We start from the raw sequence: 27,415 nt of genomic DNA on the forward strand, positions 1-27,415 counted from the left end.
AGACGGGACTAGAACTCACAGTTGCCTGGAGATTAGTCCAAAGTTACTCGGCTGGGTTTCATGCCTAAGGTGGAACTGGAACTCATCATCTCCTGGTGATTGGTCCAAGATCATTGCTTGACTTTTGTTCCTAAGGTGGAACTAGAACTCACTGCCTCCTGGTGATGGCTCAAAGTCACCCAGCTGGCTTTCATGGCTATGAAGCTAGAACTAGAAGTCACCATCTCCTGGTGATTGGTCCAAGGTCGTCGGCTGACTTTTGTTCCTATGGTGGAACTAGAACTCACTGCCTCCTGGTGATGGCTCAAAGTCACCCAGCTGGCTTTCATGGCTATGAAGCTAGAACTAGAAGTCACCATCTCCTGGTGATTGGTCCAAGGTCGTTGGCTGACTTTTGTTCCTATGGTGGAACTAGAACTCACTGCCGCCTGGTGATGGCTCAAAGTCACCCAGCTGGCTTTCACGGTTATGAAACTAGAACTCACCATCTCCATCTCTTTCTATCCTGGTGCCTTAACTGCTAGACCAGGGGTTGGCAACTTTAAGCACTCAAAGAGCCATTTGGACCTGTTTCCCACAGAAAAGAAAACACCGGGAGTCACAAAACCCTTCCCGTGTCTGACTATTTCCTGAGCGTCCATAGAACTAGCATATGTAGTTGAATTAAACTTTCTGTTTTTCTTCCGAAACATTTCTTTCCTTGGATTTATCCATGGTTGGCCTACTTAGGTTGGCCTAAGAGCTGAGGTGGCGCAGTGGTTAGAGTACAGCACTGCAGGCTACTTCAGCTGACTGTTAGCTGCAGTTCGGCGGTTCAAATCTCACCGGCTCAGGGTTGACTCAGCCTTCCATCCTTCCGAGGTGGGTAAAATGAGGACCCAGATTGTTGGGGGCAATATGCTGACACTGTAAACCGCTTAGAGAGGGCTGAAAGCCCTATGAAGCGGTATATGTCTAACTGTTATTGCTATTGCTACTGGGGTCGAAAAGCTCAATAAATTGAATGCTGGTGGGTGTCACACTTTGGTGGTTGTGACGCATATTTTGAGCAACAGGGAGCCACAGCAGAGGGATGAAAGAGCCACATTGTGGCTCCAGAGCTGTGGGTTGCTGATCCCTCTGCTAGACCAAACTGGCTCAAATATTCTGTCCTGCTAGGAGTGTTCAAACTACAGGTGGGACACAACTGAATTTCTCCACCACAAATCTATGGGCCGAAAAATCCTCAACCAGGAGGACTCTTGGAGAAAGAGATTTTTTCTTCCTTCAGGATCCCAAGGAAGAAATTCCTTCTGGATTTCATCCCTTGAGGTGCAACAGGATGGGGGGGGGGGGGATGGCTGGGAGAAGCCCGGACAATGCAAAAGAGGACTTTCGCACCTGTTCATTGGTCACTTCCTTACAAAATAAGAGCAAGAAGATCATGCTCAAGAAAATACCTCCAAGATTGTCTTTGGAATAATTTCTAAAGCAAAACTCTGTATGTGAGATCTGGCAGGAGAAATGCAGGAGAATTTCTGATTCTCCTTTTAGCCCGCCTAAATTTTTTTATGAAAGTTTGAAAGTTGAGCAGTCTCTCATTTCGCTACTGATCCCTCCAAACTATGAAAGGTGTTCATTTCCCCCCAACACATTTTGAGAACCCAGAAGCCCAGGTGAGAAGGGAACATTTTGCAAAAGCTGGAAAAAGGCGCTCACTCATCTGTGTCTTTTTTGCTTTCCTCGATCTGCGCGATGGACTCTGATCGGAGGCGGTTGGTCACTTCGTATGTGCGTAGAGTGACCCCGAAGATATCTTCATGGTATCGGTTGTCATCCTGCAAAATGATATGTTTGTGGGGAGGGGAGGGGAGAGAGGGAGGGGAGGGGAGAGAGGGAGAGGAGGAGGAAGAGGAAGAGAAAAACAGAAGAAAGAGAGAGAAAAATAGAGAAAAAAGAAATGAGAGAAAGTTAGAAGGAAAGAGAATGAGAAATAGAGAAAAAAAGGAGAGAGAAAAAGGGGGAGAGAGAAAAAGAAAGAGACAGGAGAAGGAGAGTGAGAAAAAGAGAAAAAAGAAAGAGATAGAAGGAAAGAGAATGAGAAATAGAGAAACAAAGGAGAGGGAGAGAAACAGAAGAAAGAGAGTGAGAGTAGGAGAATGAGAGAAAGACGGGTGAGAGAGAGAGAGAAGAGAGAAAGTAAGAGAGAAAAAGAGAAGAGAGGAGAGAGAGAGAGAGAGAGAGATCAGGAAGAGTTTAGTAGCACCTTTTCTAACTGGCAAGTCTTATGAAGGCTAAAGGCAGCATTTTACCAAAGTGGCAAAGTGAAAGTGGCAAACTTTCACTTTCAAGAAGGTAAAAACCGCAAGAACTTTTGGAGTCGGTTTTCACCAGCTTTGTGCCAGTCTGATATATCCCAATGAATTGTTCTTTGAGGAACTTTCCTGGTATGGATTTATTTATTTACTTGGAACCTTGACATGGCGGCTCACCCTCAGTTTGCTAATGAACGCAATGCCTTCCTCGGCTGACAGCTTCCCCTGTTCCCGAACGATGCTTTGGATGGTCTTGAGGACATCTCCAGCCATGGTGACATCCCCGCACACATAGACATGGCCACCTTTCTCCTTCAGTGCTTTGTACACTGAGCTCGCCAATTGCTCCTGCAGGATGTCCTGCACATATTTCTATAAAAAGGAAAAGGAGTTTTACACCACATTGGCGGGTAGTCCTTGACTGAAGGCAGTTGTTAAATGAGTCACACCAGATTTGACAACCTTTTGCAGGTAAGGGAATCATGGAGCCGTTGAGCCAATCCAGCTCCCCTCCCCATTGACTTTGCTTTTTTACTCTCTTTGGAATGGTGTGTAGACATTGTTTATCTCGATGTGCCTGTCGATGGCTGACTTGTCTGAACGACAGAAATCTGGAAATGACCAGGAATCAGCTTGGGGTGGGATGTGGATAAGGGGGGGGGAATTACCTTTGGTTTTTCTGGTTCACGAGAATAGGCTGTGAACAGCTCTTTGAAGATCCCGCTGCTCTTGGCCAGTAGAGTCTCTTCTTTGTAAATGTGATCGATCTTGGATTGTCGGCAACCGAAGACCAGTGTCATGGGGCATGGTTTCAGCCCTGGTGAGAAGATTGGGAGGAGAAGAAGGGTCGGCTGAAGTTGGATCTCAGATTACTGCAGCAGGCTTGGGAGGGGTGCACCTCATTGGGGAATGTGATTTATGACACAGACTGAGGGGAGGGAAGGAACGGGGTAAAGTTCAGCTATAACTCAAACAAGGCTTAGATCTGACCGCGAAAATATCTTGCCTATGGTGCTCCTAATAAATGACTAGTTTTGTATTGAAACTTGGCTTGAGGCTCATGAATCAACTAGGACATTTTTAGGAAACCCGGCAGAGCATACATAGTACCTTCTTAAAACCTCCAGTGATGGAGCGCCTACAACTTCCATTTTCCACTGATTAATTGTTCTCACTATCAGGAAATTTCTCCTCAGTTCTAGATTGGATCTCTAATGATCTTCCATCCATTACTTCTTGTCCTGCCTTCAAGTGCTTTGGAGAATAGGAATGTTAGGAATATAATCTAACGGTTGGGTTGGTAATATATACATCATGTAACAATGCTGTACCTGTTTCTTTAAATCATACTGTAAAATGTGATTGGTTGCTGTTTCCTCAATCGGCCATAAGAGGGAGCCAGAATGACTGTTAGCTCTCTGTTTGTTAGATGCTGGGATGATCTGATCTGAGTGTTTTGGAAGCTGGCTGTTAGAAAGTGCCATGAGCTATTGTAAGTTTTGCAACTGCTAGCAAACTTTGAGTAGCGGACTGTTTGTATGATTATGGACTATGTTATTTGGAGTATCCCTTAACTGAAAGACATTGATGACTGACTGTCTTATCCGTGTATGACTTGGACTGTTTGATGGACTCTGATACCTCTATTTCCACGAAGGTAAAAGCCTATTTAAACTGCAGTGTCTCTGTATGCTGGTTTGTGTGTTCTCCAACACAACTCTCACAACGCTTCTCTGAAAGTACTTGCTCTCCCAACGGGGAGCTTATCTAACAGGTTAATCCCCTCTTCTCCATGACCGGCCCTCAAGTACTAGAAGGTTGGTATCATACCTCCCCTAGTCCTTCTCTTCATTAGACTAGACATATTTAATTAACTCAGTCATTCACTCATATGGTTTTGCCTCCAGATCTCTAATCCTTGGGTGAACCTTCTAACTTCCTCCGTATATTGATTCCACGCTGGTTTGTGCAGTCCTCTAAACTCAGGATAACGAAATGAAATATATCACATAGATTGCCTGAACATACAAACCAGGTGACAGCTCAAATTGATAACCAGGTTCATAAAAATTCTTAAGGCAACAGTTGGGTTCCTCTACAACATTGGAAATTAGAAGCTATCAAACCACATTTTAGCTTAGCCTGCCATGATATACAAATTAAACCAAAAGTCCAGTTGCCTATTGAAAAAAAAAAGCTTTAGGACCCCCATGACATGGACGATCGAGAATTTCCACAGAGACTCAATGTTCTAGTTCAGGGGGTCATCAACCTTTCGGACCTCAGGGACTATTAAATTCATACTTTTAAATTCTGCAGACCACTAATATGATCTGCCTACTGACTGGCCGGGTTGGTGTGGCTAGATGGTTATGTGACTGGGTGGGTGTGGGCAACTCGATGTCATTCACGTTGAGGGGCGCCTTGCCAGCCTCTACTCGCCACTCCTCGTTTGCCCGCCCGGGCTCCTTAGGGCCCCAACAGGAAGGAGTTGCTGGAGCTAAGCAGCCCCCAGGAGAAAGGAGTTGGCAAAACAGCTCAGTTCAAATTGGATCTGGCCAAGAAGGAGGCTCAGCAGAAGCATCTCACCGAGGACTACGAGCATGGGCTTTCCAAGCAGAGGGAAGACCTGCGGGAGTGCAAGGCCAGGTGCCGGCGCCTGGAGGCTCAGTGGGCTGAGATGGTCAGCCAGTTCCAGGCCATGATGCAGTCCCACTGGAACAAGGCCCTCCAGCTCTTCGCCACCAGCGGCTCTTCCCTCCAGCCTTCGCCCAAAGCCCCCCACCAGGAGGCTGAAGCAGACCCCAAGTTGGAATTTCTGCCCCGCTCCGACCCGCACAAAAAGACCCCAAAGGGGGAGACTCTCTGCAGCAACACAAGCGTTCATTGTACGTATCCGGCCCAGGGGCCGTAGTTTGAGGACCCCTGATTTAGTGCAATGTAAAAAATGCAAATAATTTTTCTGTGGACCACCAGTTGGTGACCACTGTTCTAGAGAGCCTCAATGATCAATCTTTCCAGACAGCGCAGGTGTTTTTGTCCATGGGAAGCAACACCTAAAATCAGATGCAAACACCCTCCAGATCATGGTCCAAAATTGCACACAACTGTGTGTGGTGGTGGTGGTGGTGGTGGTGGTGGTGGAGGAGGAGGAGGAGGAGGAGAGAAACAGAAGGAGAGAGAGAGATCCAAAGGCGAGAGAGATTTCCAAAGAGGTTCGTCTTTTAGCGCACGACTCGTGCGTATCAAAATATATCCTCTCCCTGAAATCTGTTTGTTTGCTACTGTTGCACATCGCCTATCCATTTACTTTTCCCCAAATTAACCAACCTTTATGTTTGAGATCAAAGAGCCGCTGTTGCCAGAAGCTCCGAAAAGGTGCAATTCCAGTCCCGGGGCCAATCAGAATGCAGGGAAGCTTGGGATCTTGTGGCATGTGAAATCCAGGTGCCCTGGAGAAACAAAACAGGAGTTTCACGTTGTGGCCTTCCAGCGGCCAGCAGAGTCGGCAGCAGAGTCGGGCAGTGAGGAGGTTGGGCAGGAACGGGGGCCAGTGCTGGAGTCTGGGGAAGGCTCGGATGAGGACTCTGAGTTGGAGATTGGGCCAAGGCCGTCTGGCAGGTCTCAGCTGCCTTCGGAGCTAGATAATAGCGAGGCAGATGAGCAGCTGAAGCCTGAAGACACAGACTTCAACAGATAATTAAAACTGCAGAAGGAACAATGGCTACCAACCTGCCTTCCATTGAGGACCTGCGCACTGCACGAGTCAAAAAGAGGGCTGTGAAAATAGCTACAGACCCCTCGCATCCTGGGCTTAAATTGTTTCAGCTCCTATCCTCAAAACGACCCTGCACACCACGACAACTAGACACAAGGATAGTTTTTCCCCGAATGCCATCACACTGCTTAACAACTAAATCCCTCAACACTGTTAAACTATTCACTAAGGCTGTGTTACTATTAATGTTCTCATCGTTCCTATCATCCATCTCCTCCCACTTACGACTGTATGACTGTAACTTTGTTGCTTGTATCCTTACGATTTATACTGATTGTTTCCTAGTATGATTTGATTGCTTATTTGTATCCTATGACTGTCATTAAGTGTCGTACCTTATGATTCTTGATGATTTTTTAATTTAAATTTAATTTAATTTAATTAACCACATTTATATGCTGCCCAATCCCGAAGGACTTTTTAATATACACTGAGAGCCTATGCACCAAAGACAAATTCCTTGTGTGTCCAATCACACTTGGCCAATAAAGAATCCCATTCTATTGAAGTCCGTGCATCTTAAAGTGGTTCAGGTTGAAGAGAGCGCCGAAGGTGGAAGAAGCTAATCTACTTTAATCCGAAGTAAAACATTTATCAGCCACCCGACTATTGTATGAATATACCTGGAGAAAAAATGCTTCCACCATCCCTAGGGAATTGGTCCTACGGTTGAAGTTTTATAACAAGCAGAATCTCTCGTTATAACTTAAGGACGTACAATCACTTTTTCCGAGGCTGTTGTAACTTTGAACCATCATTCGATGAATGCTTGTTTAAGTCAAAGATTCCTACCTGTAATGCAGTTTCGGCTTTGACCAAGAGACATTTTGGAGTCAAAGGTTAAATAGCAAGTGAATTGATTCTTAGCATTGTGGTCAACCTAGAACAGTGATGGCAAACAGTTTTGGTACTGAGGGCCAAAAAGGGAGCGTGTGCGCAGCACCAAGTACCAAAAGGGAGCACGTCGGGCGTGTGTGCATGGTTCACACTCATTTGGGCCACGCCCAGGAAGAGAAGTTGCCCAGGGGGCATGCGTGCACCGGGAAATGTACTTCTAGTTTCCGGCAAGTCTTCCAGTTACCAATCAACTGGCCGGCATGCCTACTCACGCCAGAAAAGAGAAGACCAGGTCTTCCAGTTTCTGGCACTGCCACACACCCAAAGGCCAGCTGATTGTTGTGTGCACATGCGTGCCAGAAACCCAGAAGAGGAACGGGTGCTGCCAGGCAATATGGCTGCATGTGCCACATCATGGACCTGGACTAAAGTGGAACCTGTGTCTGGAAACTTCAACAAGATTGAAAGCAGACTGGCACCCAAGTGGTTCAGTTTCATTTTCGAATCTTCACTTCATCCCACCTTACCCTCTAACGAAGCACGGAACTACTTCATCCTCCTGTATCTGGTTGAACCAGGAAGAACATACTCCATGGTGTATTGGGCCTTCGCCATCTAGGAAAAGATGCAAACGGTGTTAGATCATATTTGGGTGAGATTCCAAAAGCACGCACATACACACACATACACACACACTTTTAAAAAGAAAACACTTTAACTTCAATGTTCTAATGTTCAAGGGGAGTGTCAGGATGTAATCTACAAACACTGAGGACAATGATATTATGGGCATGATAAAGAGGCTTATAAAGTATATAAATACTATATTTACAGTATGTTGTATAAATGCTATATTTATGAGGGATGCAGTGGCTCAGTGGCTAAGACACTAAGTTTGTCGGTCAGAAAGGTTGGCAGTTTGGCAGTTCGAATCCCTAGCGCCGCATAAACTAGTGAGCTCCCGTTAGCTTCCGCCAACCTGAGCAGTTTGAAAGCAGGTAAAAATGCAAGTAGAAAAATAAGAACCGCGTTGGTGGGAAGGGAACAGCGTTCTGTGCGCCTTTGGTATTGAGTCATGCCGTCCCAATGACCACGTAGACGTCTTCGACAGCGCTGGCTCTTCGGCTTTGAAACGGAGATGAACACCACCTCCTAGAGTTGGGAACGACTAGCACGCATGTGCGGGGGAAACCTTTACCTTACTATATTATAGCATTTTATATCAGAGGTGGGTTGCTGCTGGTTCAGCCCGGTTTGGCAGCTGAGAGCGAACCACTACGATGGGCTCTTTTGTCCTGCCCACCTGCCTGCGCTCTATACCTGTTTTATGGCAAAAGGTAAATTACACACCGTGTGTGGCGCCTGCACAAGCCCTGATAATCAGCTGGTTGTTGCAGGGGCGGTGGTGTCACATGCGTGCACCGCACGAGTCAGGCCCGTGCGCCAGAGGTGGGTTCCTACCAGTTCGCACCTATTCGGTAGAAACTGGTTCGTCAAACCTACCGAACCGGTTAGAAGAGATTCCATCAGTGGACCCAGAAAGCAGGACACACCTACAGAAAAGGTTCCAAAATTTTTGAAACCCACCACTGGTCCTGGATATGATTATTCTACACTATCATGCTCAATATTTATAAAACTCAGTGCCTCTGTGAAAGGTAAGGATGACTACTGCGTTTGTGGTGCAATCAGAACATTGCGTGTGTTGAAGTTGTTTTAAACGCAAACCAAAGATGCCTTTTAAAAAAGAAGTTTACATCCTATTCTTCTGCATGCCAGTGCTGTGTGTGAGGTAATTTAGGTGGTTCTGACAAGGTGTCGTCGGCATCTTCATATCCGCTCACATGGGCTGCAAGCCACTCCCACAAAGGAGGCCACACCCACAGAGTAGGTTCGACAGTTTTGAAACCCACCACTGCCGTGCGCGATCAGCAAACAGGTAGTGAAGGTAAGTGCAACCCACCACTGATTTATATCACGTTTTGGATACACCCATTTTGGGCTCACATATGAAGCAATGCACAATCCAAATGCATTGAAATCATTTGTCCATCATAACAGCATTATCAGTTACTTGGGCTTGAAAAGTCGGTCGGTGTGGACTATTTTTCTTCTTCTGTCTCCTGGTTTGATGTTTTACCAGAGGCTTCGAAACCAATACCTCTGCCAAAACAGGCCACCGCATATGGCCCAGATGTAACACATTCTGCAGTCCATCAATGTGAAGCCAGAGATGGCCGTCCTCACAACTTTGCTTGTAATGTGCTTTTATCTTTGAAATGGAAGACTAATCCCCACCGGGGACGTAGTGCTTGGCAAAATTATGCCGTTTATCCTGGGCTACAATGGGGACCTTGGGCTTGGAGACAAAGGCTAAGGAGGAAAGAATGCTTAGTGAACATCAAAGATCTCTCCCCCAAAGGTTTCTTACTGCAAAGAATCAGAGGGGAGGAAAAAAACCTAGCAGGAGACACTAAGCGAACAAGTGGAGCTCTCCATGGTGCTGATTTGTTGAATGGGTCTTAGTTCTGCTGCCCTCAAGCTTTCCAGCTTTGGCAGTCCAGGCTGCCTTGGTGTGTGTGTGTGTGTGTGTGTGTGTGTGTGTGTGTGTGAGAGAGAGAGAGAGAGAGAGAGAGAGAGAATGGCAGGTGCATGTGTATGCACAGCTCCATTTGTGTGAGCAGTCTCCCCTCACAGAATTGGAGTTTCGTGCGCAAGCACCTTCTGTTCCACTCACGTTAGCGGCAGGCATTTGCACATGAAGTTCCACGTGTGCAAGTGGAGCAAGTGGAGCTTTGTGTGCACGTGATTTCCCATTTCTCCCAGTTTCGAACAGGCCATGGGCCAGTAGTGGGCTGCCGTACGAGGGTTGGGGGCCTCTGTCTTAGCTTCTTTATCACATGTTTCCAAGCAGAAATAATCAGCTCTTCACTTTGCAGATCAGTCCAGCTTAGTGCATTGCTAAATTCAGCTCTCCCAAGAAATCATATTATCATATTTGGCCAAGGCAGTTTTGTTCATTTGGTGGGGCTTGCCTTGCTTTGCTTGGGTCTGATTCTGCTTTCCAGGCCACAGATAGTGTTGTGACCCGCCAGTGGCCAGTGGAGCTGGCAGAAGGTTCGGACAATGAGGAGGTTGAGGAGGAACCTGGGCCATTACTGGAGTCCGGGGAAGGCTCGGATGAGGGCTCCGTGTCAGAGGCAGAGAGAGGGCCAGAGCCGTCTGACAGTTCTCAGCTGCCTTCGGAGTCGGACATCAGTGAGGCAGAGGAACAGCTGGAGCCTGTTCCCAGTGTGTGCATGCACAGAGTTGCCAGACGAAGGGAACAGATAAAGAACAGGGGCCGACTTGGGAGTAAGGCCACAGGGGACAATGAATGGCCCCTCCCAGAGGAAATAAAAGAGGAGCAAAAGGAGAGTGGAGTTTGCAGGAGACCATTAGTTTGCTTAATTGGTTTGTTACTCTCCAAGACTCCTTGCCAAGTTTTGCAGATATCAGCCTGGCAGCTCTCCAAGCCAGATAAAGTCTGTGACCATAAATCCTCCTTTGAAAGACTTAGCCTGCTGTGAATGAGCAGAATTCACAGTCAATTAATAAAAGGGTTTTTTGTTGGGACAAGGAGTTTGCTTCATGCTCTTGGGAAGCCTCAGTCAGAACAGATAGTGTGGTTTACCTCTGGTGCGATAGGACACCACAGCCACTGTGAGATGGACTTCATCCGGGTACATATCTGGGGAGGAACTAATGGAATAGTAACGGGGTTGAAGCAGAGGGAGCTGGGTTAGCAGGAGGGTCGAAGGCATCTGCACGGATGGGAATTCCTGCAGCACTTCTACCATGGTGGGGTTTTTCGACCACTTCCATTCCTCATAATCCTGGAGACCCTGTGAGAGCGAGAGAGGGAGAGAGAGAGGGGAGAGAGAGAGAGGAGAGAGAGAAGAGAGAAAGAGAGAGAGGGAGAGAGAAAGAGAGAGAGAGAGAGGAAGATGAGAGAGAGGGAGAGAGAAGAGAGAGAGAAATAGGAAAGAGAGCGGAGAGAGGAATAGAAAGAGGGAGAGAAAGAGAGGGAGAGCGATAGAGAAAGAGAGAGTGGAAGATGATAGAGAGGGAGAGAGGAGAGAGAGAGAGGGAGAGAGAGAGAGAAAGAGAGAGAGGGAGAGGGAGAGAGGAAGATGATAGAGAGGGAGAGAGAGAGTATAGAGAAAGAAGAAAGAAAGAAAGAAGAAAGAAATAAAGAAAGAAAGAAAGAAAAGAAAGAAGGGCAGTGAGTTTAGCTCCAGGCAAAAAACCTGAGCGTCCTTTGCTGAGTTTGAATCCGTTACAGCCAAGCTATATGGATCAGACTGACGATTATCTAGTCCGAACAAGATCTTCCCAAAGGATCAACACAAGACATGTCCTGATGTAGACAAGATGCAAATACAACTCCGGAGTGCTACATCTGAAAGAAAAAACGCTTTATCCTCCTTTATCCTCCAAGAATCTGCCTAATCCTCTTTTACAGGCCACACACACACACACACACACACGCACACAAACATCTTGGCCTCCATTCCCACAACACAGACTGGCATTAGATATGAAATGGGAGCTTTCAAAGAACAAGGGACACCCCCCCTGTTCAGCACTGTTTCAGCACTGAACTGTCAAAAGGATAATGAACGATTTGTTGTTGATCCTTCCATCTGGGGAGTGGCTTAATTACAACAATCGCTAACACAACTTGGTCAGGTCAATGAGGAATATTATGTGCGTACCACACCTTTGGGCCGGTGAGAAAAATATCTTGTGTATCTGCTCCACGTGTGTCATTTTGGTCCCCATGCTAGATACTTTCCAGCAGCCCTGTACAATATATCCTATAATCTGTTTCTGGGTGTGCACAAAATTCTTAGGATGAAATAGGAGCACACTGGGTGTTTGGTCATTTTGAGTTTGATGGAAGTGAAACCACAATGTACGTGAGCTATGGTGGCCCAGTGGTTAGTGTGGGGACTGCAGGCTACTTCTGCTTTCTGTTGGCTGTCTGCAATTTGGCAGTTCAAATCTGATCAGGCAGGGGGTGGGTTGCTGCTGGTGTGGCCTATAATTGTTCTGTGCATGCTCAGAACATTAAAAAAGGTCTAAAAAAAACATGCCAACAATGCATGGGCGACCAGGGAACCGGTTCAGGAGTGTGGCCAGCCTGCTGTCCCTATCAGTTCAGTGACCCAGTTGCAATTTCTGCTACCGGTTTGCCTGAACCAGTGCAAACCAGTAACAACTCACCTCTGGACCAGGCTCAAGGTTGACTCAGCCTTCCATCCTTTGGAGGTGGGTAAAATGAGGACCCAGATTGTTGGGGGTCAAGGGGCTGACTTTGTAAACCACTTAGAGAGGACTGCAAAGCACTGTGAAGTGGTATATAAGTCTATTATCACTATTGCTCTTCCTCCCTCCTTCCTCCCTCCCTCCCTTCACAGTGGTTAGAATACAGTATTGCAGGCTGACTCTGCCCACAGCTAGCAGTTTGACCCTGACCTGGCTCAAGGTTTCTCAGCCTTCTGTCCTTCCTAGGTGGGTAAAACGAGGACCCAGCTTGTTGGGGGCAAGAGGGCTGACTTTGTAAACTGCTTAGAGAGGGCTGTAAAAGCACTGTGAAGCAGTAGTGCAGATTAACTCTGCCCACTGCCAGGAGTTCGATCCTGACCACCTCATAGTTGACTCAGCCTTCCATCCTTTCAGAGGTGGGGTAAAAGGAGGAGCTAGATCATTGGGGTTTGCAAGAGGCTGACTTTGTAAACCGCTTAGAGAGGGCTGTAAAGCACTGTAAAGTGTATATAAATCTAAGTGCTATCGCTGTTGCTATTGCTAGTGGTGTTGTTTTCTATTTTCTGTTGCTGTTTTCTAAGTGCTATTACTATTATTACACTTGAATACAATAAAACATTTCTGCTGAGATTTGCATTGTGACTTTTTGACGCAAAGAATGCCGATTTCGTAATAGTGTCAAAGCACGTTTCACTCATCATCCATGGAAGTACTTTACACGAATCCATCCATTTGCATAATGGTCGTTTGCAATGACATCATTCTCGCAATGATGTCAATCACATGGATGACTACATACCGAGCCAGGCAACTTTCTAATTTATGGGCATTCGTAAATGTCACCCGTTCTCATAATAATTAGTCCATTCAATCAAGACGTCACTGTAACTTAGAAAATGGAATTCCTCCCACTCACCAAACTGGGCGAAGATAAATTGTCGCAGGAGGGATGATGGATGAGATGGAATAAACATTTTTTTTACAAAGTGGCTACTCAGCTTAAGTCTGGTCAGACAAGATGGCATAATTATGTATAATTAATGATAATATGGCTTAAAAATTACACTGGGCACTTCTGAATGCTTCCCAAAATACTTATTAGTGCGTAGTTTAACATGAAAAACAAAATTTATACCCATGCTACCCTGTTCCCTGAAAATAAGACCTCCCCAGATAATAAGCCCCATCGGGCTTTTGAGCGCATGCACTAAAAATAAGCGCTCCCTGAAAAAATTGCAAGACAGCAGCAGCCATGAGGTGACCCCACTCGCCGCCTCCTGAACCTCAAAAATAATAAGACCTCCCCGAAAATAAGGCCAAATGCTTATTTCGGGAGTCAAAAGAAAATAAGACCCTGTCTTATTTTTGGGGAAACACGGTATTATTATTTTAAAAATCGAAGTTGTTATATAGAAAATGGGTGAACAGAAAGAACTAGGATAGTCCTCGACTTACGAAGTTCATTTAGTGATGATTCAAAGCTACAACGGCACTTGAAAAAAAGTGACTTACGGCCATCTTTCACACGCTACAAATGCCGCACCAGGTCAATTGTTGCATCTCCCATGGTCACACATCAAAATTCAGATGGTTTGGCAACTGATTCATACTTATGACTGTTGCTGTGTCCCAAGGTCATGCAGGGGGGCAGAAGTTATCACCTTCCCGGAGGCTCGAGGAAAGCCTAAGGAGCCTGGGGAGGGCGAAAAACACACCCACACACCCCGCCGTGGGCAGGAGGCTGACTAGGCCACACCCACCATGGGCCACGCCCACCCAACAACAGAGCAGCGAACCCGGTGCGGCCATTTTTGAAGCCCATCCCTGCCCAGATGCTCTGGCCATTGTGGAAGAGAGGGAGCTAATCGCCCACCTTCTTCCCCACTTTCTTACCATGCTAAGAACCTGTAGGCGCTTCTTCTCCTTCTCGTCGGTGGCCAGTAAGGCAAACTGTTGCAGTAGAATGGGTGTGGGAGGGGTAGTGATGTCCAGGTAATATTTGAACGCCTGGAATATGGTACAAGGGGGAATGCTGGTCCTCGTTGGTCAGTTGCTGATGTACCTGGAGGTTCAAAACCAGCGTCACAAGTTCATGTTAGATCCTGCGTTCTGACCCAGCTCCCCAAACACGACAATCCCTCTGATTTGTGAACTCCAAATATTCCTTTATTATGAATGCCGGCAGCCGCGGCAAAAAGTTTATCTCGCAGGCTAACAAGTTTGTCCTGCAGGGAGATGAATAGTTGTCTGCCACATCTATTCATCTCCGCCCCTGCCTTTTATCCCCAGAGCTAGGGTGGGGCTTCGCTAGCAGCGGTGGCTCTTCTGTCCCAAGGACCGCCCATAGAGTTTCCACTGCCTCTCCTCTCCTCTGCCACATCTATTAATCTCCGCCCCCTGCCTTTTATCCCCAGAGCTAGGGTGGGGCTTCGCTAGCATGGTGGCTCTTCCGTCCCAAGGACTGGCCCATAGATTTCCACTGCTCTCCTCTCCTCTGCCACATCTATTCATCTCCGCCCCCTGGCTTTATCCCCAGAGCTAGGGTGGGGCTTTGCTAGCAGTGGTGGCTCTTCAGTCCCAAGGACCAGCCCATAGATTTCCACTGCTCTCCTCTCCTCTGCCACATCTATTTATCTCCGCCCCCTGGCTTTATCCCCAGAGCTAGGGTGGGGCTTCGCTAGCAGCGGTGGCTCTTCTGTCCCAAGAACCGGCCCATAGATTTCCACTGCTCTCCTCTCTCTGCCACATCTATTAATCTCTGCCCCCTGGCTTTATCCCCAGAGCTAGGGTGGGGCTTTGCTAGCAGTGGTGGCTCTTCCGTCCCAAGGACTGGCCCATAGATTTCCACTGCTCTCCTCTCCTCTGCCACATCTATTCATCTCCGCCCCCCTGGCTTTTATCCCCAGAGCTAGGGTGGGGCTTTGCTAGCAGTGGTGGCTCTTCAGTCCCAAGGACCGGCCCATAGATTTCCACTGCTCTCCTCTCCTCTGCTGCCACATCTATTCATCTCCGCCCCCTGGCTTTTATCCCCAGAGCTAGGGTGGGGCTTCGCTAGCAGTGATGGCTCTTCAGTCCCAAGGACTGGCCCATAGATTTCCACTGCTCTCCTCTCCTCTGCCACATCTATTCATCTCTGCCCCCTGGCTTTATCCCCAGAGCTAGGGTGGACTTTGCTAGCAGCGGTGGCTCTTCCGACCCAAGGACCGCCCATAGATTCCCACTGCTCTCCTCTCCTCTGCCACATCTATTCATCTCCGCTCCCTGCCTTTTATCCCCAGAGCTAGGGTGGGGCTTCGCTAGCAGTGATGCCTCTTCAGTCCCAAGGACTGGCCCATAGATTTCCACTGCTCTCCTCTCCTCTGCCACATCTATTCATCTCCGCCCCCTGGCTTTTATCCCCAGAGCTAGGGTGGGACTTCGCTAGCAGCGGGGCTCTTCCGACCCAAGGACCGGCCCATAGATTCCCACTGCTCTCCTCTCCTCTGCCACATCTATTCATCTCCGCTCCCTGCCTTTTATCCCCAGAGCTAGGGTGGGACTTCGCTAGCAGCGGTGGCTCTTTCGTTCCAAGGACCGGCCCATAGATTTCCACTGCTCTCCTCTCCTCTGCCACATCTATTCATCTCCGCCCCCTGGCTTTTATCCCCAGAGCTAGGGTGGGGCTTCGCTAGCAGCGGTGGCTCTTCCGACCCAAGGACCGGCCCATAGATTCCCACTGCTCTCCTCTCCTCTGCCACATCTATTCATCTCCGCTCCCTGCCTTTTATCCCCAGAGCTAGGGTGGGACTTCGCTAGCAGCGGTGGCTCTTTCGTTCCAGGGACCCACTGCTCTCCTCTCCTCTGCCTTCTGTCCACTAATTGTGTTCATTTTTTTTTTACTTGTTAAACAAAGACAAGAAGGATGACACAAAGGCTTCTTACCTAAAGCTGTAGTTCTCTCTTCCAGAAGTTCGACTTTTACTAGCTGGTTGGTAGGTGGGGCATCCTCCAGTCTTTCAATCAAGGTGTTGACCAAATCTTCGTGGTTTCCTGGAAATACTCCCAGGTGGTCTCCGGGCAGGTAACGCAACCCCTGCTGCCCGTTCGTATGAAGCCGCAAGAAAATGGTGGAACGGCTAAAAATAAGTTTCAAGAACACACAGTCAGTCTTCAAAACCAAGAACGGCACACTGAAAAGCACACAGAATAGGAGAGTTGGAAGGGACCATAGAGGTCATCTAGTCCAACCCCACCACCCAAGCAGGGGACCCTAAACCCTTTCTGACATAGGGCAGTCCATTCTCTTCTTGAAAGCCTCCAGGGATGAAGCTCCCACAACTTCTGAAGGCAACTTCTGCTCCATGGGTTGATTGTTCTCACTGTCAGGAAATTCCTCCTTATTTCCAGGTTGAATCTCTCCTTGGTCAGTTTGGTCAGAGAGCCGAGGTGGCGCAGTGGTTAGGGTGCAGTACTGCAGGCCACTTCAGCTGACTGTTATCTGCAGTTCAGCGGTTCTAATCTCACCGACTCAAGGTTGACTCAGCCTTCCATCCTTCCGAGTGGGTGAAATGAAGACCCAGACTGTGAGGGCGATATGCTGACTCTGTAAACCGCTTAGAGAGGGCTGAAAGCCCTATGAAGCGGTATATAAGTCTAACTGCTATTGTTATTGCTATTGCTATAGTTTCCATCCATTGTTCCTTTTCTGGCCTTCGGGGAATTTGGAAAATAGCTTTAACCCCTTCCTCTCCTTGGCAGCCCCTCAAATATTGGAAGACTGCTATCCTGTCTCCCTTAGTCCTTCTCTTCACTAGACTAGCCATACCCAGTTCCTGCAACCCTTCATTGTATGTTTTAGCCTTGTATGTTTAGATGGAGGGGGGTGAAGCACAGTAGGAGTCCTGCAAAACTCTTTATATGACACCCCCCCCTTTTTGGGGGAGTAGATCATTTTCTACCATTCCTACCTTGATTTGAGGCTTTGGAGATTCTGACGGGCCAGCAGCCGAGCGGCGTACACTCGTTTTTTTGTGGATGCTGTATAAACCTGGGACGGAAAGAGGAATCATATTATGAGCCTCGGTGGCGCAAGGGTTAGAGGGCAGTACTGCAGGCTACTTCTGCTGCCTGCCGGTTCACGGCCAGTTGGCTGCAATTTGGCAGTTCGAATCCCACCGGGCTCAAAGTTGATTCAGCCTTCCATCCTTTGGAGGTGAGTAAAATGAGGAGACCCAGATTGTTGGGGGGCAAGAGGCTGACTCTGTACACCGCTTAGAGAGGGCTGCAAAGCATTGTAAATCGGTATATAAGTCTAAATGCTATTGTTATTTCAGGCTAACTCTGCCCACTGCAAGAAGTTCAATCTTGACAGGTTCAAGGTTGACTCAGCCTTCCATCCTTCCGAGGAGGGTAAAATGAGGACCCAGATTGTTGGGGGTAAAAGGCTGACTCTGTAAACCGCTTAGAGAGGGCTGTAAAGCACCGTGAAGTGGTATATATATATATATATATATATAAGTTTAAGTGCTATCTCTATTGCTAGAGGTATTGTTTTCTGTTTTCTGTTGTCACACCTTTCTATCATTCCCCCATCCTTGATTGTCCACTGTACCTAACATGGGAACCACACACAGAGGTTTCCGCACAAAATCCTCCAACAGAAGTCAATGGAAGTGTGAGAAGCTTCCAGGCCACTGTAGATAATGAGAAGTGAAGAGTGAAGACAAGACCCTCACATGTTCTTTCTGCCTAATTCTGGAAATGCCACAATTGATTCCGAGGGATGGAAGAGAAAGGCGCTTTTTCAAGAGGCAACTGGATTTTCTGGCTTCTTTTCTTTGAAGACGTTTCACTTCTCACCCAAGAAGCTTCTTCAGCACTGACTGAAGAGGGTGGGAAATGGAAGGATTAATACTCCTTGCGGACAGCTGGTCATTTGCACTCTTTTAGAGAGTCCATTGAGGCCACCTGGAGGTTTATCTGTGTCCTCAGGGTCACCTGAATCATGCAAATGGGTGTAGAGCAGTGGTGAAATTCATTTTTTTGTACTACCGGTTCTGTGGCTATGGCGTGGTGGGCATGGCAGGGGAAGGATACTGCAAAATCTCCATTCCCTCCCCAATCCAGGAGAAGGATACTGCAAAATTCCCATTCCCTCCCCACTCCAGGGGAAGGATACTGCAAAATTCCCATTCCCTCCCCACTCCAGGGGAAGGATACTGCAAAATCCCCATTCCCTCCTCACTCCAGGGGAAGGATACTGCAAAATCTCCATTCCCTCCTCACTCCAGGGGAAGGATACTGCAAAATCTCCATTCCCTCCTCACTCCAAGGGAAGGATACTGCAAAATCCCCATTCCCTCCACACTCCAGGGGAAGGATACTGCAAAATCTCCATTCCCTCCTCATGCCAGGGGAAGGATACTGCAAAATTCCCATTCCCTCCTCACTCCAGGGGAAGGATACTGCAAAATCCCCATTCCCTCCACACTCCAGGGGAAGGATACTGCAAAATCTCCATTCCCTCCTCACTCCAGGGGAAGGATACTGCAAAATCCCCATTCCCTCCTCACTCCAGGGGAAGGATACTGCAAAATCCCCATTCCCTCCACACTCCAGGGGAAGGATACTGCAAAATCTCCATTCCCTCCTCACTCCAAGGGAAGGATACTGCAAAATCTCCATTCCCTCCTGTCTCCAGGGGAAGGATACTGCAAAATCTCCATTCCCTCCTGTCTCCAGGGGAAGGATACTGCAAAATCTCCATTCCCTCTCCACTCCAGGGGAAGGATACTGCAAAATCTCCATTCCCTCCCCACGCCTGGGGAAGGATACTTCAAAATCCCCATTCCCTCCCCACTCTCGGGCCAGCCAGAGGTGGTATTTGCTGGTTCTCTGAACTATTCAAAATTTCTGCTACCGGTTCTCCAGAACCTGTCAGAACCTGCTGAATTTCACCCGTGGTGTAGTGTCTTCTTGGAACTGTTGAATGGACTGTGTGTCAGGTTTCCGAAAGATGCCCTGATTGATTCATGGGCCTGGATCCAAGTTTCAAAAGAAAACCAGTCGTTTATTAGGAGCACCATTTTGGCAGCACCATATTGCAGGCACATCTAAGCCTTATTTGAATTATAGGTGAACTTTACCCCTGTTCCTTCCCTCCCATCAATCTGTGTCATTAATCACATTCCCCAATGAGGTGCACCCCTCCCAAGCCTGCTGCAGTCATCTGAGATACGACTCTAGCCATTGAAGGTATGAGTGGAATGTGCTTTCCTCACCATGGCAACTTTATGAGTTGACCCTGTGTTGTAGAGTGGAGATAGGTGACTGGATAGTGGACGATGGTCACTGACCAGCAATCTGCAAGGAATATAAATCCTTCCATCCCCACTGCCGTCCAGTTAGAGCTGAAGAAGCTTCTTGGATGAGAAACGTCTTCAAGGAAGAACCAGAAAGTCCAGTTCCCTCTTGAAAAAAGCATCTTTGGGACAACCATGACCTGGATGACTGGGATTCTCCATAGACATCTGGAGGACAGCATCTTTAGGAAGGCCCGAATGCAGTGGTGGGTTTCAAATTTTTTTAGAATCTCTTCTGTAGGTGTGACCTGCTTTGTGGGAGTGGCTTTCCAGCCATGTGACCTGGTGGGAGTGGCTTGCCAGCCATGTGACTGGGTGGGCATGGCCAACTTGTAAAATGTGGTGAAACTCACTTAAAAACGCTCTTGCTTAGCAGCCAAAATGTTGGCTCACAAGCACACAAGTCTTAAAGCTGCCAAGTTACAAGACCCTTGCCCCCCTAACCCTTTAGAAAAAAAAAAAAAACCTCAGGGGTGTTCAAAGTTGACAGCTTTAAGACTTGTGGACTTCAACTCTCAGAATTCCTCCTCCAGTCATGTTGGCTCAGAAACTCTGGCATTGAAGTTTGCAAGTCTTAAAGCTGTTAAGTTACAAGACCCTTGCACCCCTAACCCTTTAGAAAAAAACAGCCCAGGGGTGTTCAAACTTGACAGCTTTAAGGCTTGTGGACTTCAACTCCCAGAATTCCTCCTCTCATTCTTCATCTTGATGATGTGCAGACGGGCGGGGGGGAGGGAGCTGGAACCGTTTCTAAACAGCATGGTAGATTTGTGGAACCTCTTCTATAGAAGAGCTTAGAACTGCCAGGAACCCACCCCTGTCAAATGGTACCTTGGGTCAGCTCTGGGGCCTCGGCCACGTAGGTTAGCCGGAACTTGCTTCTCTTCCAGCTGCGGTCGTTGCTGATGAGGGAGTTGTTGGCTTTTTCGATGTTGACGTCGTCTCCCACACAGAACACGTCACACGCTGCCTGCAGGACACACCAAGCACTCAAGGAAAGGCCCAGAGAGGGGGAGGAGTATCTTACCAGAATGTCCCTCCCCTCTCAAACAGGGTGGATGCCAAGGTTCCCAAAAACACCTCCAATGAAATAAAATTCTGTGGCTTGGGTTCCCTCAAAGTTCCACTTTATTAGAGATGTGATGTTGGCGCATCTGGGGAAACCCAAATCCAAAAGCTTCCCGGTTTTCCCCACCCAGTTGAAAGTTCAAGACCCTGGCCCAACACCCACCAGTCCATCCCACGGCCCAATCTTCCACTGCCAGGGAGACAGATTTCTCCCATCCACATCCGGCCAGGTGCAGAGACAAAGATGACCTTGAGTTTCTAAGAAGAATGTTATTATGGCTACACATCACCCGACTCACTCTACACATCGTCCAATAAATTCACCTTTGAAGGACTGTTTACTCGGCCTTTGCTGAATGTGAATGAGAGGAATTCATGTTGGTTTAATAAAAGGGGTTTTGCCGGGACCAGGAGTCTGGTTTCTCGTTGCTTTTTGGGGAAGCCTAGGTCAGAACACCTTCAAGCAAAGGTGAGGGTCTCAACTGTAGGGAGGGCTTTCTTTCATTTGGGTTCCTGCAGAGAACTGGAGGTTCGGGTTTTCATGGGGCAGGGTGGGGTGAAAATCTGCCCCGATCATTGTTGTGTAGAGACTGATAGACCCTCTTCAAAATCAACTCCTCTCTTAGAGACCTGTTCTGACCCTCCTTCCTCGCTCGTTCACAGACGACAGTCAGACAGACTTAAAAGGAAATAACTTTATCAGACCTGGCTCACTCTGGCTGCAAGCCCAAAATAAACATAAAGTCTCTTGCAAACAAGGGTTACGCAGCAGAATGTAGAAACAAAACTCTTACAGCACCAAGTTTTCAAGAAGCAAAATCACTTATCCAAGTGTCTCACAAACTCAAACAGGAACGGAACTGAATTCTCCATAAACGAACGACGAACCACAAAAGAATGAATGAACGTTGACTTCTGCAACCAGGGCGTGGCACCATCTTTTTATCTCCAGAAGACCACACTAAAGAATCCCAGCTGCATTGTTATTCCTACATCCCGACTCAACTCACAGCAAACTTCTGCTGAGTCACAACAGAGACCCAAACAAGAAACATCGGTTAAATGTAGGTTACCTTGAAAACTTTCTTGGCCCATGTTCTGAAGGATTCCTCCTGACCGCACAGCTCATCCCCCTCGCCCATCCTCAGGATGCGTTCCCCGCCCAGCTCTTGCAGGAGGGTGTCCACAGCACGGGCAAAGGCGCAGAAGTGAGGGTAAGCCCGTGAGCCCAGCCCGAAGACGGAGAACCTGCAAGAAAGTAAGCCAAGGCACAAGTGACCACAAGCTTCTGGCATCCAAGCAGAGCCAACACGGAGGCAGGAGGGACGCAGTTTGTTTCAACAGTCAAAGTCATGTTATCTGTGCCTCCTCCTCCTCCTCTTCCTCCTCCTCCTCTTCCTCCTCCTCCTCCTCCTCCTCTTTCTTCTCCACTTTCTCCTCCTCCTCCTCCTCCACCTCCTCCTCTTTCTCCTCCTCCTCCTCCTCCACCTCCTCCACCTCCTCCTCCTCCTCTTTCTCCTCCTCCTCCTCTTTCTCCTCTTTCTCCTCCTCCTCCTCCTCCTCCTTCTCCTCTTTCTCCTCCTCCTCCTCTTCCTCCTCCTCTTTCTTCTCCTCCTCCTCCTCCTCTTCCTCCTCCTCCTCTTTCTTCTCCTCTTTCTCCTCCTCCTCCTCCTCCTCTTTTTCCTCTTCCTTCTCCTCCTCTTTCTCCTCTTTCTCCTCCTCCTCCTCCTCCTCTCTTTCTCCTCCTCCTCCTCTCCTTCTCTCCTCTTTCTCCTCCTCCTCCTCCTCCTCCTCCTCTTCTCCTCCTCCTCCTCCTCTTCTCCTCCTCTTTCTTCTCCTCCTCCTCCTCCTCTTCCTCCTCCTCCTCCTCTTTCTTCTCCTCTTTCTCCTCCTCCTCCTCCTCCTCTTTCTCCTCCTCCTCCTCTTTCTTCTCTTTCTTCTCCTCTTTCTCCTCCTCCTCCTCCACCTCCTCTTTCTCCTCTTTCTCCTCCTCCTCCTCTTCTTCCTCCTCCTCCTCCTCTTTCTTCTCTTTCTTCTCCTCTTTCTTCTCCTCCCCCTCCTCCTCCTCTTTCTCCTCTTTCTCCTCCTCCTCCTCTTCTTCCTCCTCCTCCTCCTCTTTCTTCTCTTTCTTCTCCTCTTTCTCCTCCTCCCCCTCCTCCTCCTCTTTCTCCTCTTTCTCCTCCACTTTCTTCTCATTCTTCTCCTCTTTCTCCTCCTCCCCCTCCTCCTCCTCTTTCTCCTCTTTCTCCTCCTCCTCCTCTTCTTCCTCCTCCTCCTCCTCTTTCTTCTCTTTCTTCTCCTCTTTCTTCTCCTCTTTCTCCTCCACCTCCTCCTCTTTCTCCTCCTCCTCCTCCTCTTTCTCCTCCTCCTCCTCTTTCTCCTCCTCCTCCCCCTCCTCCTCTTTCTCCTCCTCCTCCTCCTCCTCCTCCTCCTCCTCCTCTTTCTTCTCCTCCTCCTCCTCCTCTTCCTCCTCCTCCTCCTCCTCTTTCTTCTCCTCTTTCTCCTCCACCTCCTCCTCTTTCTCCTCCTCCTCCTCCTCCTCTTTCTCCTCCTCCTCCTCTTTCTCCTCCTCCTCCCCCTCCTCCTCTTTCTCCTCCTCCTCCTCCTCCTCTCCTCCCCCTCCTCCTCCTCCTCCTCTGGAGTCTAGGAGTCTAGGAGCCCAGAGTCTGAGAAGTGGCAACAGGACAAAGCAAGGGATTGCTAAGATTGGGCGAAGTAGGGCGAGGCCTTGTGCCACAGTCACGAATGCCATCTTGGCTCACCCTCAAACAGCCTGGCTATAGGGGCTCGGGTGGAATTGCAACAGGCCCAACAAGCTGGCAACAGATAACGTATTACTGGACAAAGAGACATGACGGGGCCAAGGCGAGACAAACCAAATGGGGAAAATTATGGACCAACGGTCTCAATGGGCCCGTTCTCCTTCACCCCAAATGGGCTGGAGAGGCTGGTTTTCTGCAGCCCCTCGTAGCTTCTCTGCTCACCTGACGTTGGCCAGAGGACCAGCGCTCTCAAAGTTGTCCCTGGCTTCGGGTCCATCGGTAGAAGACTTCCGGGCATCCGAATAAGAGGAGACGCTGTTGAAGCGCACTTTGTAGCTTCTGCAAACAGGGCGGAGAATTAAAGCAACCAAGGAGCAAGGAAGAGTCAACGCTATGCTATCCTTTGTGAGTGTATTCCAGATAGATATTTGCCTTTTAAGGTCCAAAAATGTACAAGAGTCCTGGTGGCGCAGTGGTTTGGAATGCAGAATTGTAGGCTAATTCCGCTGACTGTCAGCAGTTCGATTTTAACCGGCTCAAGGTTGACTCAGCTTTCCATCTTTCCAAGGTTGGTAAAATGAGGAGCCAGATTGTTGGGGGGGAAGAGGCTGACTCTGTAAACTGTTTAAAGGGGGCTGTAAAGCACTGTGAAGTGATATACAAGTCTAAGAGCTATTGTCCTTCCTTCCTTCCTTCCTTCCTTCCTTCCTTCCTTCCTTCCTTCCTTCCTTCCTTCCTTCCTTCCTTCACAGATTGTTGGGGGCAAGAGGCTGACTCTGTAAACCGCTTAGAGGGGTCCGTAAAGCATGGTGAAGTGGTATATAAGTCTAAGGGCTATTACTATTCCTTCCTTCCTTCCTTCCTTCCTTCCTTCCTTCCTTCCTTCCTTCCCAGATTGTTGTAGGCAACATGCTGACTGTAAACTGATTAGAGAGGCCTGTAAAGCACTATGAAGCAGTCTATAAGTCTAAGTGGTATTGCTAAAGACCTATGATCAAAACTCCTGATTTTAAAAAAAATCTTCTAATAAAAGCATTTGCAACAGGCTCTAAAGCGAGACAAGAGTGAAATAAATCTGATTCCACTGTCCCATATCTGTGGTGTGCCAAACTCCCCTTTGAACAAGACATCACTAGCAGCACAACATAAAATAGAAAGCTAAACTGGGACGAAACGTAAATTTGATCCATTTGCTGAGAGATTTCAACTCAACCAAAAACTGCATTTGGTTAAGTTTATTAACTCCCCAGTCATGGTTTGAATATTTTTCCCCCTTCTGCCACATTAAATATTACAGATTGGAAGTCCCTGGGAGTTGCTTATTTGGTGGCAAGTGTTCTTGAACCCAACTTTCTGAGTAGGTATGTGTAAGAAATGTTTTGATGTTTCTTTAAAATAGTTCCATCCTTTCCAAATTCTAAGGGCACAAGGCGCACAAAAACAACCAAATACAAAATAATTATAAACTGTCAAGAATATATTAGGATTTTAAAAAATAAAACAAAACACAACAAAGGAAATGCAGCAAAATAGAAAAGGACAGTGAAAAAGGAAAAATAAACTTACTGCTAAAACGAATTGGCTGAAAGAAACTAATCAAAGAAATGTGGTACAAACCTGACATCTAGTGGCAGAATGATGTAATTATTAAATACTTTTTTTAAAAAAAATCATAGGCTAAGTTTGCACATTTTTATTATGCTCTGAACAACTGGTTGTGTTTGTACAGCGTGATAAACTAGGGAGGTTTTTCTGCATCTTGCAGGTTTAAAAGCCCTGTTTTTACTTATGGTTCAGTGTCATTTACAAATCTAAAAAAAAACCCTGTTTAATGTGTTAATCGGGGAATGGAGTGACAGAGAGAAATGTGGTATTCCACTTTTGGAGAAATGTAATGCTAGAGGAATCAAAAGTTGGAATTAAGATTGCCGGGAGAAATATCAACAACCTCAGATATGCAGATGATACCACTCTAATTGGAAGAAACCCAACAGGAGCTAAAGAGCCTCTTGATGCGGGTGAAGGAGAGTGCAAAAGTTGGCTTGAAACTCAACATTAAGAAAACTAAAATCATGGCATCCGGACCTTTCAATTCCTGACAAATAGATGGGGAAGAAATGGAGGGAGTGACAGATTTTCTTTTCCTGGGCTCCAAGATGACCGCAGATGGGGACCGCAGCCAAGGAATTAAAAGATGCTTGCTCCTGGGGAGGAAAGCGATGGCAATCTAGACAACAGACTAAAAAGCAGAGACATCACCCTGCCAATCAAAAGTGTGTCTAGTCAAGGCTCTGGTTTTCCCAGTTGCAATGGATGGCTATGAAAGTTGGACCCTAAGGAAGGCTGAGCGCCAAAGAATGGAGGCCTTTGAACTCTGGTGCTGGAGAAGACTCCTGCATTGAGTCCCTTGGTTGCTTTGAATGCTGGAGAAGTGACTCAGTGGTGTAGGGTTTCCTGCCTAAGCAGGGGGTTGGACTAGAAGACCTCCAGGGTACCTTCTAACTCTGTTATTCTATTCTGTTCTATTCTGTTCTATTCTATTGAGTCCCAGACAGTAAGCTGTCTGAGGCATGTAATAAAAAGAAATTGGTTTGCTTAAGCCCCTTTGCTGTTAGCAAAGTGCAGAGTCTGCCAGCTACAGTTACAAACTTAGCAAGAGTTATTTTAAGGTTTTTATCTGCCAACAAAAGACCACCCAGGAAATCTGCAAATTTATTGGGAGTGGACTGGAATTCTTATAACCCCACCTACAGGGCCAGTGCATAAGAAGGAAGAATGGAAAATCAAAGAAACAGTTCAAACGAATTCTATTAAGTAATCTTGTTACATTAAACTTACCTGCTCTCTTCTAAGCTGGAGTTTGGGTTTTTCATCTCCATCAAGGCACACCCGAATTTCTGAGGGAGAAAGGAAAGAAAGATTCATCCCATTAGGGCCAGGGACACCTCAAAAATAATTTTAGACAATGCACAGGCTTCAGGCCGTTGGGATCTTCCTACCGTTAATTAAAGACTTCCTGTCATTACTCCAGCTTTCAAAGCAGCCTTAAAAAAAACGGGTCTGTTTTAAGAAACAGATTGGTCAGAATGAATATAACTCTTAGAGCAGCTGCAAGATTATTCCCCCCACCCCAAGGTCTGAAAAATGAGAGGTTCTTTTAAAAAATTGAAAAGACCAGCTTTGCAATTGTCCAAAATGATTTTTTTAAAAAAATGTGCGCTTAGCGCAGGGGTGTCAAACTCAAGACATGGATCCAGCCCATGGGGTGCTTAGATCTGGTCCATGGAGCTGGCCTGGAAACAGCAAAGGACTGGTCTGCAGTGTCTCTGCCAGCAAAAATGGAGCTTGGTGTGTGTGTCTGTGTGTGTCCCATGTACTTCCCGTGCCCCATTTTCAGCTGCGACAGCCTCCTGCATCGCCCTGCCTTTTCACTGGTGGAGGGCTAGCACAACCAACTAAAAACAAAACCAAAGGAGGAATGTTTTCTCTTTTGCCTTTGAGCATGCAAGAAGAGACAGGAAAGGAGAAAGGAGAAAGACAAAGTAAAAGAAGGGAAGAGGGGGAAGAGACCGAGGAAGGAAAAAGAAGGAAAGGGGAAGGAAGAAGAAAGGAGAATGAAGAGGGAAGGAAAAAGAGGAAAAGGAAGGAAGGAAGGAGATTATAATGAGAGTGGGTGAGGGTCTCACAGAAATCCTTTGGCTATCACAAGTGTACTGAAACAAGTGATGCCACGCCCACCCTGACCACGCCCCTCCAGCTGTTTTGAGGTCAAACACAACCCTGATGCGGCCCTCAATGAAGTCAGGTTTGAAACCCCTGACTTAGCATACATCACTGTTTCTCATTCTCAAGATGTGTGGACTTCAACTCCCAGAATTCCCTAGCCGGCCATGCATGAGTTTTGGGAGTTGAGGTCAACACTTGTCTTAAAGCTTCAAGGATTGGAAATACTGACCAAAAAAAAAACTAAGAGAGACCGTTAGCACATTGTAAACTGTGCTTAGTGTGTGATGTCTATGCAAGCCA

The 27,415-nt window shown here is 47.5% G+C and overlaps 1 protein-coding gene across 1 annotated transcript in view; it reads right to left on the reverse strand.

The window, feature by feature from the left end:
* Positions 1–1,694: 1,694 nt before the first annotated feature.
* Positions 1,695–27,415, reverse strand: part of NOS1 (nitric oxide synthase 1) — an 83,044-nt gene continuing 57,323 nt past the window's right edge. The window contains 14 exon segments of the mRNA XM_032230122.1: positions 1,695–1,817; positions 2,472–2,666; positions 2,963–3,111; positions 5,625–5,746; positions 7,437–7,524; positions 10,583–10,793; positions 14,113–14,281; positions 16,128–16,334; positions 17,166–17,227; positions 17,229–17,245; positions 20,391–20,529; positions 21,701–21,875; positions 23,612–23,728; positions 26,228–26,286. Of these exon segments, the coding sequence (XP_032086013.1) occupies positions 1,695–1,817; positions 2,472–2,666; positions 2,963–3,111; positions 5,625–5,746; positions 7,437–7,524; positions 10,583–10,793; positions 14,113–14,281; positions 16,128–16,334; positions 17,166–17,227; positions 17,229–17,245; positions 20,391–20,529; positions 21,701–21,875; positions 23,612–23,728; positions 26,228–26,286 (1,833 nt within the window).

The sequence above is a fragment of the Thamnophis elegans genome, chromosome 13, assembly GCF_009769535.1.
Source record: "Thamnophis elegans isolate rThaEle1 chromosome 13, rThaEle1.pri, whole genome shotgun sequence".
NCBI classification, from domain to species: Eukaryota; Metazoa; Chordata; class Lepidosauria; order Squamata; family Colubridae; genus Thamnophis; species Thamnophis elegans.